Here is a 13,553-nt window from a genome sequence, read left to right on the forward strand (position 1 = left end):
TCTTTGTTTCAGATGTCTGGACAAGGCATCTACATTCTAGATCCTCTTAGCCACTAAACGTGAAAGACTACTTACATATGTAAAGACAAGCCGAAAAGGTCAAGATTGTCTAACAGGGGACCCCAAGTTATTTTACGTAAGTGTCAGCGTTGCTCCCAAAGCGTTTTAGAACGCACTAGCAATTATCCACTGTAATTTGCTTGAACCGACTGTCTCTTTCAAATCTATAGAAATAAACTTGCTGTTTAAACTGAACCATGCATGTATGACCAGAAAGAGTATTGGGAAATTTTGAGTACAGAAATCTTTCTACTTCAGTACTTAGGAGTCTGGCCATATATTTTATTTTTGTGTAAAGAAACATTACTTGCAGTTAAGGTGGCTAGGAAAGAAAGGTTTTAGGGAAGAGATGGTTGGGTCATAGTTGTAGATAACTTAAGTGGTCGATCTACAAGAGCACCTCGTTTATCAAGTGTGTCTGCAATAGCCTTTGATGTCACAGAAGTTCTCAATACGCCAAACTACGGAAGCAGTTTAAAGAGCTCGATTACCCCCTGCCGTCTCCCTGGCGGCTCGGAGTTTCCCGCGGGCCGCCTGGCGTCTGTCAGGGTAAGTGCTGCTACGTGGCGTCGCTCACGCGGGTCACGGCCTTGCCTCCTTTGGTCCAGCGGCACCGCCCAGGCGACTCTGCCTCCTCCGGAGGGCCGCTCAGCCCGGCACTGCGACACAACTCGCCGCTCCCGGAAGTGCGTGGGACCGTGGGCGGGGCGAGGCACCCGCCCGGAAGCGGCGGACGAAGCGGCGGACGGTGGGGCGGGTCTGCGGCTGCCACGTTGGAGCGCGGAGGTGGCTCCGGGTGCAATAGGAGCGGCTTTGAGTCCCGGAGTGCCGTGGCACTGTAGGGAGACCCGGCAGCCGGGGGGTCCCCGTCGGGTGCATCCACCAGAACTGTCCGCCTGCTGTCGGGCCCGGAGGCGGAGCTCCGATCCTTGCCGGAGCCTGGCCTGTGTTTCTGCCGCCCTGCCAGCCTGAGGCCCGGTCGCGGCGCCGGGCCACCTTACATCTTCAGCTCGGTGCTCGGAGAGGTGCGGTCGTCCCGGGAGGAGGGGAAGCGTTCGAGATTACTCGTCCGGGTCAGTTCGCTTGGGAATTTTTGTTTGTTTTGACTCTTGCCAAATTTCAGGTTCCATAGATTTGAACGGAAGGCTACTATCGTTTACCTGGGATTGGATTATTAGGGACAGTGGTCGCCAGTCGCAGTCTGTACTTCGAAGGACTCTCAAATATTATATGATTTAGCTAATAAGTTGTGAAAGAAAGTTAAATTGTAGGGCAGTTGTAAAATAAGTCAAAATATTGTGTGGATTCGGCGTTATACACTTCTCTGTGAGCGTAAAGAAATTTTACGTGTCTTGCGGAAGTTGCAACGATGAGATTTTCTGTGGCAAACCCTCCTACAATTAGCTTTCTAACTACAGAAAACTGAAATTTGGTTTTCTTTGCCTGCAATTGCAACTCTAATCGACAACTAGAGTCCTTGTATCACAGTGTCCTCTTTTTCCTTAGATCCAGATTTTTCAAGAGTTGGCTAAATTTTTTTTAAGCCGTTCTTCTGCGCTCCTTGTTTCTCATTATTCTTTAATTACAGTTCTGGAAAGATTTGTAGGCTGTAAAAACTTTGGGTGACTTGAAGTGTTCTTATAGTTGTGAATTTATGTTACATTCATGGTTATTTGGGAAAGGTGAAATTTGAGATGAATTTGAAATTATACTGCTTAATTTTGTGTATGCAGGTTCTTTTGTGAAACTTAGCGTATAAGAATAGAAAGAAATTTATAAAGAGCAGCTATTATCAACCACTTGAGATTCCATTCCTTTTTGGGTAAGCATTGAATCATCTTCTCCAAAATACACACATGCAGATACGAAGGATTTTCTTTGTAATTTCATTCAGTGTACAATCTGAAATTAACAGCTTGTAAAATATTACTAAATTGATCTTTATATTGTTTTTAGAAATGTCATTCTTACATAGGTTAATTTCAGCTCAAAAAGTTTTTTAGTTGCCCCCCCCCCCCCCCCCCCCGTTCATACTGGGGATTCAACCCTTTGTACTGAGCTGCATCCATCTCCTGCCCTTTTTTTGTTTATTTGCTTGTTTGTTTTTAAAGACACCATCTTGCTAAGTCACTAAATTGCCCGGGCTGGACTTGAGTTTGTGGTCCTCCCTCATCAGTCTCCCAGAGTACTGGGTCAGGCCTGTGCCACTGAGCTCAGCTTCAAAAACTTATCCTGGAGACAGTTTCTTTGATTTGGCTCTGGTTGAGGGAAATGAGCCTAGAACATTGATAATTCAAAGTAAATCCCGTAGAACAGATGTTCGCATCCTTAAGGAGAGATATTTTGCCCATGCGAAATGGATTTGTACTACAGGCAGTGCCAGTAAGGTTTGTATTCCTAGTTTGGGAGTCAAAGGGGCAGAGGCCTTTACCTGTTCTCTCTTCACTTTCTGAGGTGTGGGTCACTTCTATAGATAGCATTTTAAGGTTGGTGTTTTTCAAAGAATAATATTGTTGGAGTGTAGTATTGCTTCCCAGAATTTGTAGTTTGAAAATGAACAGAAAGACAAAGCTTACAACTGAATGCAATTGTAGACAGAATGTTGAATAAAGATAGAGTTTTAGTCTAGAATATAAATTTTCTTCAGATGTGTTCTTGAAGTTTCATTGGGATAGACATTTTAAATTCACTTTTGTAGTAGGTGTCATTTATGAGCATTTATTTACTCAGTGTCAGGCACTGTTCTGAACACAACTGCCTCATTTAATTCTCACAACAACACTTGGCACCAACACTGTTATTGTCCTTACTCTACTGAGGGGCCAAGACATGAATAGGTAGTCAGGTCACCAAGGTCAGAGCTGGGACATAATGTAGTGGGTATTTCAACCTAAGGCATCTGCTTCAGACCACATGCTCTTAACCATTCAAGGCATTGTCTGGCAGATGGTATATATGAACAAGACACTGGCCCTACAATTTTCTTTCTCTATTTTATAATTATTATGTTCTTTGTAAAGTAGACTTTGATGAAAAGTATGTATAGTATGAGTTCTAATTACACATAGTATTGAAAAAATTATACAAAGCTTTTTTTTTTTGGTACTGGGGATCAAACTCAGGACCTTGCAGTTGTGAGGCAAGCAGTGGCACCACTGAGCTAAATCCCCGGCCCCTATACAAAGCTTTTAAAGCAAGTCTTACTTGGAAAATATAGTTTCATCTAAAGTCCTCTTCGTATTTTCAAGAAAAATCATTTACAATTAGATGAACAATCATTTCTAAGAGATGGAATACACATGAACCTGTAGCTGTACATAAAGCTGTCCATAGTGTTCTTACTTTGAGAATGATTGCAGTAGGTAGATTATGATATTCTTATTTAGATTCAAACATTCTTACATAGTTCTAAGCCATCTATGCCTGTACTGTTACATAGTTTGTATATATCATATAGTATTGTTTTTCTTTTTATACAGATGGCATTGAAGCCTTGTCCGCAGTATTCAGTACAGGTTAATGAGTGGTTGGTGCTGCTTCCAGTGGAACATTGAGTTCTAGAGGGCTAAGAAACTTCTGTGAATTCCCACTTAACCATCATAGGTTATTTTGGCTCTCTGTTACACATTAACTAAGGATTCAAGGTTTAGGTAGCCCTTGAACCTTTGCTACTAGAGATACTGTAATTCTAGTCAGGTTTCTTAACATGACTATTTGGTTTTTTACTTTTAGAAGTTATTACAAAATCATCTTAGGATCTTTTTTTCCCCCTAACAGTACTTTTCCTGTTTTAAAAATATGAATAGATTCTCTACACAGTTAAGAAATTTAAAATTAAATAGTTTATCTGGAGCTGGTCATTCTAGCTTATCAGTGTGTAGTTTTTTGGGTTTTTTTTTTTTCTTGAGAGAGGATCTGGCCTTGTAGTTCAGACTGGCCTCGAACTTGTTATTATCCTCCTGCCTCAGCCTCCTGAGTGCTAGAATTAGAGGCATGGGTCACCATGCCTGGCTCTTACCAGTGCATTTGTATGCCCTTAAATAGAAGCATTCAAAATGAAACAAAACCTCATGCCATGCAGTTTTGAATCCAGAGGGGTAAAGATTGTAACACCTCACCTGATTAAAACTTGAAAAGGTGGGGCTGGGGATTTAGCTCAGTGACACTCCGCCTGCCTTCAAAGTGCAAGGTCCTGAGTTCGATCCCCAGTACTGCAACAAAAAGAAAAAAAGACAAGGTGGCACATAAAATAGTTTATAAAAAATAATTGGAAAAATATATATAACACTATATGATAATAGGATGTTTTAAAGTATCTAGTTAAGCAGAATAGCTGTTTACTATAACATGCCTGAAGTGTGATACTGACCAATGTGAATAGTTAATAGCTTACTTAAATCTGTGCATTGGATCACCTGGGCAGTTTATATGAATAAGCTGGAGCTTGAATTTACTATTAAAGATTAAGTCACACAGTTGCCTGAGGGGAAGAAGAGGGCATTTATAAGAAGAAAATAGACCCCTTTTTCACTTTTTAGAAAATTAGAGCCCCCCCCCAATAATCTTAGATGTGAAGTTTTCTCAATCTCAGTATAGCAATCCTTTTTTTTTTTTTTTTTTTTTTTGACAAAATCTTCCTGTGTAATTCAGGCTGGCTCTGAACTCACAATGTAGCCCAAGCTGGCCCTGAATTTGTAGCAGTCTTCCTGCCTCAGCCTCCCCAGTGCTGGGATTATAGGCATGCGCCACCACTCCTGGCAAATAATTTTCTTTTTCTTTTTTTTTTCAGACAAGGTCTCATGTAGGTCAGACTGGCTTTGAACTTAAGGTTAGCCTCCTTAAGTGTTGGGATTACAGGTGTGTAACAGTGTACTGTGCTAGCAATAATTTCTTAAAATACCTAGCATATCAGAACACTTGCCAGGCATGATGGTGCACAACTGTAATCCCAGCACTGGGAAGGCTGAGACAAGAGGATCACAGCACATTTGAGACAAGCCTGGGCTACATGAGTTCAAGGCCAGCCTGAACTACATATTGCGACCCTGTCTCAAAAAAACCTAAAAAACAAACTTACCCCTTCCTAGGTACATTGTTTGGCTCTTTATAAAATAAATTATCTCATTTAAATCTCACACCATCCCATGAGGTAGCTACTTATCCTCATTTTACAAATGTGGAAACTAGAACTCAGAGAAGTTAAATAACTGGTCCAGGTTGTCATATCTAACAAGTAGCAGAGCCCGTAGTAAAGATGAGCATTGACTCCCGAGATCATGATTTTAACCCTGTAATAGAGCCTCCTAACCCTGCTTTCCCCTAACCTAACACAGTTTTAAAATTGCATTTCTTGTCAGGTAGTGCACACCTGTAATCCTAGCCCTTGGGAAGCTGAGGGAGTTCAAGGCCCATCTGGGCTATGCAATATGTTCAAGGCCAGCCTAAACTACATAGGGAGACTGTCTCAAAACAACTATATATATATAAAATGTATTTCTTTCCTCTTAATTTCATTATGCATGGCAGTTGACTGCCATTAATTATTTCTTCTAATGTTAATTTTTAATGATCAAAATTAAATACCTAAACTCATTGGGAATAACAACTAATAGCTTGGACTTTGGATCTAAACTTCTGAGTTTGAATCTTGGCTTTGACTCATGCTGTCATGTACAGATTGTCTTTCTTTCAGACTGTGTCATCTGTAAAACTTCCAAGTAGAAACAGCTTGACTATATAAGACTTAAGATGTGTTAGTCTAAGGCCCTCCTAGGGAATGGGTTAAGGATGCACTTTATCCTCTACTGATGAATAGGGAAACTGACAGTACTGTTGGAAAACCTGGAATATAATTAACTATATCCCTGAGAATAATACAGAAGTGGATTTTAGTAAGAAATGATAATGTATAAATCCCCAATAATGTAGGAATTTGGTTATACAATTAATAAAAAGGAAAGTGGAAACAAAAGCAATTGGAGGTAGAAGTTTTTTGATTGTCTCATCTGTAATAGCTGGGAGTCAAAGGACATCCTTTGAGCTGACAAATCAGGTAGCAGAAGTAGAAGCTTATTTAGCAGTGCAAAGGGAAAGAGAGTGCTATGGACTGTCATTGTGCAGTGTGATGGGGCAGTTGGGTTATATGAGCCAATTTCATGAGAGTGCCTAGTTGGGTGTCAGTAGTGGCTGTGTAAAGAAATAGAGGATTAATGATATTAAAGAAAATTATTTAAAATTATAGTTGGAAAGATAGAACCAGAAATACATATTAGAACAAAAATGTCAAGCATCTGAATTTTTTGGAGAATGATAACTACACAGAAAGACAGTGAATAACAGCAAAAGACATTTTTTGTTTTGGTACCAGGGATTGAACTCAGGACCTTGCGCTTGCGAGGCAGGTTGCGGAACCACTGAGCTAAATCATGATAACTACACAGAAAGACAGTGAATAACAGCAAAAGACATCTTTTTTTGTTTTGGTACCAGGGATTGAACTCAGGACCTTGCGCTTGCAAGGCAGGTTGCGGAACCAGCTAAATCCCCGGCCCCAGAAAAAGACATGTTTTAAAAATTATTAAGCCAGAGCCAAGCTTTGTGTCTCATGCATGTAATCCCAGCACTTGGAAGCCTGAGGCAGGAGAAATGAATTTGAAGCCAACTTGTGCTAAACAGGCCACAGCCTGACTGCAGAGTGGGAACCTGCCTCAAAAACAAACCAGACAGCAAAATGTAATGTGATAGACTAGGACCAAGAAGGTATCTTTCATATCAGTACACTTTAAGTGATTCGCTAACCTGCTACAAAGATTTCAGATTGAATCACAAAGCAAAATCTGATTTTTACTGTATTTAGTACAGCTAGTGAAAATAAAGTGGTTCAGAAGTTAAAAAGGACAAGAGTACACAATACCTCCTGAAAGGCAAATAAAAAGAAAATATTGGTCTTAAGGTGGCATTATTTGAGAGAAAGTTACTTCAAAAGCTAACCTATGCATTTGACAGTGAATATTTAACATGATGAATATGTGCTAAATAACTATGTGGTAAATCATAAACAACAAGGTAACTTTCATACTGTAGAAATTTCAGTAGATACCAGAAGACACATAGTGCCTGAGTAGTAGGAAACTGGTTTGTTGTTATTGGGGATAGAACACAGGGCTTTCACACTAAAGTTATATCTCCAGTCTTTTTTTTTTTTTTTTTCCACTTTGAGTCAGGGTCTCACTAAGTTGCCCAAGCTGGCCTTGAACTTACTTCCGATCCTCCTGCCTCAGCCTTCCAAGTAGCTGTAATTACAGGTGTGTGCCACCACACCTGGCTAGATTTTAATTCACTGGTCTGGTTCAAGATAGATTAAGAAGATGAAAAATATATAGAAAACAGAAATAGTTTAGATAATAAAGATTGTACCCTGAACCCTGAGAAACAGTTTGCCTTTTTAGATTCCATAGGCAGTCCATAACAACTTACTATGTAGGATCCGCTTATAGAGAGGGGCAGAGGGAGGACTTAACAGGCAGAGCACAGGAGACTTTAGAGTAGAGAAACTACTGTGAATGACACTATCATGATGGACAGAAGTCATTACATGTTTGTCAGAAATCCAGAGTGTACAGCCCCTCAAGTGTGAACTGGGATGTTCAGTGTGAGCTTTGGGTGGTAGTGATGCCACTGTTGGTTTGTGGACTGAAACAGGTGTACTGAGATGTTGGTGGCAGGTGGGGCAGCCTGAGTGAAGGGAGAGGGCAGCTGTATGTATTTCTCACTCAGTTTTTCTGTGAACCTAAAGCTGCTGTAAAAAGTAAAGCTTATGTTTAAAATATTAAAATTTAGCTGGTTGTGGTGGTACACACCTGTAATCCAAGCACCCGGGAGCTGAGGCAGGAGGATCACTGGGAGTTCGAGGCCATCCTGGACTACATAGTGAGTTCAAGACCAGCTTGAAAAAAAAAAAAGACCAGCTTGAACTATATGGTGAGACCTTGTCTCAAAAAAAAAAAATCAAATTTTCTGAAAGGTTAAAATACATAAGCAAAGTTAAAAGATTATTTGACAGTCTGATAAGGAAAGTGAGCTGGGAATGTAGCTCAGTGGTAGTTCAAGGCCTTGGTTCAATTCCCTAGTGTGCATTCACACAAAACAACAAAGAACAAGAAAAATGGCCAAATGATTGCATAAACAGAAAATGTAACAGGAAGGACAGTGTAAAGGACCCATAATCATAAAGAGAGGTACTATACATCATTTGTAGAATGAAGAATAGAAGTTAAAACTATACAGATCTCACATTTCTTACCTATTATGTTGGTAAAGATCACTGGGCAAAGTAGCACACGCCTATAATCCTAACACTTGAAGACTGAGGCAAGAGAATCATTAACTTCAAACCCATCCTGGTAATTTAGCAATTTAGTGAGACCCTGTCTCAAAATAAATAAAAAGGCCTTGGAATGTACTGAGTGCAAAGGCCCTGGGTTCAATCCCCAGTAACACATACACATACCTAAAAACCCTAAAAGTGTAACAGTCCATTCTAGTAAGGCTGTAGGGCATCAGGTAATCATATATTACTTTGAGAATAAGAGAAGGTTCATTTGTTGTAGAGAGCAACTTGGCAGTAGACATCAAAAGTAAAATTGCAGGGCCGGGGATTTAGCTCAGTGGTTCTGCCGCCTGCCTCAAAAGCGGAAGGTTCCGAGTTCGATCCCTGGTACCGAAAAAAAAAAAAAAAAGTAAAATTGCATTTATCCTTTAATTTAGCAATTTTATTTCTGAAAATTTATGACTATCCCTGTCCATGAATGAAATAACCTGTATATATGGTCATTTATTTCAGCCCTGTTTGTAAAAATAGCAAAATATAGCTCAGGTGTCATCAGTATTTAGGTAATAATTAAATTATGACTTATCTTACAATGATGTACTGTGCCATTTGAAAATATGTAAAATTAACAGATTTGAAAAAATTTGTAGTACCATATTTTCTGAATTTTTTTCAGTAACTGATAGTATATAAACAAGTAATATGTACAATATAAAGGTTTTTTTTGTTTTTTGTTTTTTTGGTTTTTTTGGTACCGGGGATTGAACTCGGGACCTTGTGCTTGTGAGGCAGGTGGCAGAACCACTGAGCTAAATCCCCAGCCCTACAGTATAAAGTTTTAACTAATTTTCTAAAAATTTTTGCTTTAAAATCTGTGGTCTTCCTATATTATTTTTGCTTTTGTTTTTTGAGATGTTCTTACTCTGTAGCTTAGGCTGGCCTTGATATCTCAATCCTCCTGCCTCAGTCTTCCAAGTACTGAGGTTACAGGCCTGTCCCACCATGCCCAGCTATTCTTTGTAGGAAATGTTTTAATTTAAAATTAATTTTTAGGCCAGGCATGGTGGCACATGACTATAAGCCTAGCACTTGGGAGACTGAGGTAGGAGGATTGCTGAGAGTACAAGGCCAGCCTAAACTGCATAGCGAGATTTTGTCTCAAAAAAAAAAAAATTAAACTTTAAGACTTGTCTTATTGAGTAACCAGAATCCAGTAATCAGACAGATGCCTCTTGTTTGTTTGGCTTGGTACACTGTCACCCATCCTTGTTTGAAAAGTACATGTGTAGCAAAGATAATTCCTCAGATACTACCCTGTAATGCTTTTGTGGGATATTTTTCCTGGCTGATTTTTCAGCTGAAGCTCTATAGTCATGTGGCAAACATATGGCATGCATGCCACAGCGGGCTGTTTGTATCATTAAAAACTTTGAAAGGTTTACTATCACTGGTCTATAGGTTGAGCATCCCTAATCCAAAAATCTGAAAAGAGTTTTAGATTTGGGAGCATTTTCAGATTTCATATTTCCACGTTAGAGATAATTACCAAGTAAAGTCTATGGAGATATTCCAAAATCAAAACAACTCTGAAATCTGAGACACTCATGGCCCCATTTTATATAAAGGGAATTCAACCTGAATAATCTGTGGAAAATTAGTGTACCCCAGTGTTTATCTTAAAATAATTTCATAAGCTTGTCTTATGCTTTTGACCATTTCCAACAAATGATACCTAAACCAATTTGAATTATTGGCACTTGGACAGTACATGTTTCTATGTAAAATGTTTCCATATGCCGTGTTCCATGTTCAGTATATTTATGTGTAAACTATCCTATTTAGCAGGATGAAGTTAAAGGAAGTAGATCGTACTGCCATGCAGGCATGGAGCCCTGCCCAGAACCACCCTATTTACCTGGCCACAGGTTAGTTCAAAAGAGAAAAGATGGTGTGAGTAACCTAATTCTTCTTGTCTACATCCAGCTAATCCATACATGTCTTTTAAGGTTCATTTCCAGCTTTGTCTCTGGAAAGCTCACTATCCCTTGTAAGATACCTCCATCTACCCATCACTGCGTTGGATGAGCTTCCCTAGAACCTTGTACATCAGAACACTGACCATGATGATGTGTTACATGTACATTCTCTTTCCCACTGTGTAGGGGTTGTGTTTATCTTTAGTCTTCTAGTATTAAACACAGTCAGTGCTTAATAGTATTAGCTATGTCATTATTAGAAACTGTAAGGAATATTATCATTTTGTGGAAGTAAAAGACATGTGAAAAACAGTTGGAGTGAATGAAGAGCAATTCTGTTGCAAGTAGTTTTATGTAAACAAGAATTTCATCATGTCTGACTATTTGCAGGTAGAGTAAGTCATGGAACTGTTTTTACAGACAGCTTTTAAAATATCTGCAGGCTTAAAAAAATTATCTGTACTTCTACTCTTTCTTACAAACATCATATCCCAGCCTTGTGCCAAAATCTCATTGCTATAGTAATTTAAACATCTGCTCAATGGCATATATGCTGAAATTTCAGCTACTTACCCAGCATTCATGAGCAAGATAATTGAAAGCCATGCTTTGAATTTCCATTTGCCATTTCCCTCAGTCATTTATTTTTGCATGTGTAGTTACCATGAATGTATTCTCCTTAGGAACATCTGCTCAGCAATTGGATGCAACATTTAGTACCAGTGCTTCCCTTGAGGTGTTTGAATTAGACCTTTCTGATCCATCCTTGGATATGAAATCTTGTGCTACTTTCTCTTCTTCTCAAAGGTATGAAGTTCAGTCTTAAATTCATGTGATTATTTAGTTATACGTTGGGGATTGATGCCTACTTTGTGTGCAGATATGTCATTGTTAGAAACTGTGAAGAGTATCAGTGACATGAGATGTTTTGTGAAAAAATATGTAACTGCATTTTTGTGAAAATTAAAGTGTTTACATGTGTTGATTCTTTTATTGCTGACAGTCGTGTAGTGTGCAAGAGAGGCTCTAGTTTCTAGGTTTTTTTCTCGTAGTATTAGTGGAGTTTTGTTTTTTTTTTCTATTTCCATTATCTCACCTCTGTAAAACAGGCAGTAGTGACTACAAAAAGAAGTGGTTATATTAATCACTATATTAATAGTGATCATCTCTGAATGCCAGATTATTTTTATTTTCTTCTTTGTACTTACCTATATTTAGAAATATATTTCACAGAGAATTTTGTTGACATGATTTCTGATGCACTATTTGGATCACGTTTTCAAGTCCTAATGTTCTGTTCTAATGCAGAGAAAGGATGCTTTCATTTGAGTAACAAGAGAAATTTCCTTGCCTCACTGTTTTAGCAGGATTTGAAGAAATCGTCTTTGGCTGCCAGAAGACAGCCCCACTCATAGGGTTTCGCAGGCCCTCTTGTGCCCTGCAGGGCCCTTCCATTGTGATGGGAGTAACCCTGGTTGTCTTTGTCTCGCCACCATCTCTCACCCTATGCCTCAATGCCATGTTCATATTTTTTCTCTATGAGCTTTTATTTTCCACCAGAGATAGTAGACATAATTTTGATGACCTTTCTTCTGTCCTATTATATTATTTTTCTTGGAAAATTTCAACTAATTCTCTTAACACCTTCACTTTTCAATAGACATCCTGTTAGTGACCACTTGAGTAGTCAAATAGAAGGTATTATTTTTCAAAGAGGTTACTTAGCTGTTTTACAGAACAATCTAAGGCATTTTAGGAAGACCTAAGTAGTTTACACAGGGTCTCACATTATCTAAGTAGTGAAACTGTTTTCGAGCCCTATCTTTTGACCTACAACTCAGACTCATAAACTTTGCTGTACTGTATTACACCACAAAAATTTTTACTTGTTGAAGATTATAAACTCATGTAAATACTAGTATAAGTAAAAAATGAAATGTCATTTCACCAAAGTCAAACAGTTAACAGGTGTGGATGAGAAACAGTGTTTTCATAGTACTTATAAAGACATTAATAATTAAATGTATAATTTTAAATTCTTTTCTACATTTATTGGACTTCATTTTTTCCTAAAGGTACCACAAATTGATTTGGGGACCTCATAAGATGGATTCCAAAGGAGATGTCTCTGGAGTTCTGATTGCAGGTGGTGAAAATGGAAACATTATTCTTTATGATCCTTCTAAAATTTTAGCTGGAGACAAGGAAGTTGTAATTGCCCAGAACGACAAGCATACTGGTCCAGTTAGAGCCTTGGATGTGAACATTTTCCAGGTTTGACTTTGACATTCATTTGACATACAATCATAATTGTTAAAATACATGCTGCTCATTTGAAATAAGTTTATGAATCTAATGTCTTAGTCTTGGAATTGAAAGCTGAAAAAATGTATGCTTCTATAGGTTGATGACAATGTATTTAAGACTGGTGGGTTCAGAGTTTATATGAGGGTAAATTATACTAACCCATGGAGAGGATAAGGCAATAGATTTATTTCTGGCAGTCCAGAAGAGTCTGTCAGAGCATCCAACTGGACATTTTTTTAAACGGGAGCTGCTGAAATTGGAAGCTTTGCCTTTTAAAAGTTTGTGCTAAGACAGGATTAGGTGGTACTATGGTGTCACATCTTATTAACTGAGAAATTTTGTATTTATGATAGATGACTACTCTGAAATAATTAGGAATTAGAGAAATAATGCAGATTTACCAAATAGGTCATTAATGAAGGTACAACTGTAATCCTAGCACTTGGGGAGACTGAGGCAGAAGGATTACAAGTTTGAGCCCAGCCTGGGCAACTTAGCTAGCAAGACCTTATTTCAAATTTAAAATATTTTTAAAAAGGGATGTGGGGTATAGCTCAGTAATGGAATGCCCCTAGTTTCAAATTCCAGTACTGAAAAAAAAAAAGAAATCTGTTGCCTTATAAACATTATTGAATATTAATTATGTAAGTGTATAGGTTAATAAAGATCTTGAGTTAATAGGATACTAAATATAATCATCAAAAAATGAATATTAAAAAAATTTAAATAATTTCTTCTCTCATACTGGCAGTTGAATGCAAGGAATGATATGCTACATCCCCAGACCTTTTTGTTTTTTTATTTTGAGACAGACTCTCACCAAGTTGCCCAGGCTTGCCTTGAACTTGCAGTCCTCCTTCCTCAGTCTCTCAAATAGTTGG

The 13,553-nt window shown here is 38.5% G+C and overlaps 1 protein-coding gene across 17 annotated transcripts in view; it reads left to right on the forward strand.

The window, feature by feature from the left end:
* The first annotated feature begins 771 nt into the window (after positions 1–771).
* The window catches only part of Sec31a (SEC31 homolog A, COPII component), a 77,243-nt gene continuing 64,461 nt past the window's right edge, over positions 772–13,553 (forward strand). For 8 of the 17 annotated variants that reach the window (XM_087206942.1, XM_087206961.1, XM_087206996.1 and 5 more), the window contains exons 1-4: positions 796–1,133; positions 10,232–10,314; positions 11,049–11,172; positions 12,441–12,639. In XM_087206942.1, coding sequence (XP_087063068.1) covers positions 10,236–10,314; positions 11,049–11,172; positions 12,441–12,639 — 402 coding nt within the window. In that variant the 5' untranslated portion in view covers positions 796–1,133; positions 10,232–10,235. Of the gene's footprint in view, positions 1,134–10,231; positions 10,315–11,048; positions 11,173–12,440; positions 12,640–13,553 lie in introns of all 17 variants that reach the window. The other 9 variants (XM_004847964.4, XM_087206940.1, XM_087206979.1 and 6 more) reach the window with 5 other exon arrangements.

The sequence above is a fragment of the Heterocephalus glaber genome, unplaced genomic scaffold (genome assembly GCF_053883595.1).
Source record: "Heterocephalus glaber isolate CG9 unplaced genomic scaffold, H.glaber_assembly_v1.0 deba00000071, whole genome shotgun sequence".
In the NCBI taxonomy this organism is placed as follows: Eukaryota; Metazoa; Chordata; class Mammalia; order Rodentia; family Bathyergidae; genus Heterocephalus; species Heterocephalus glaber.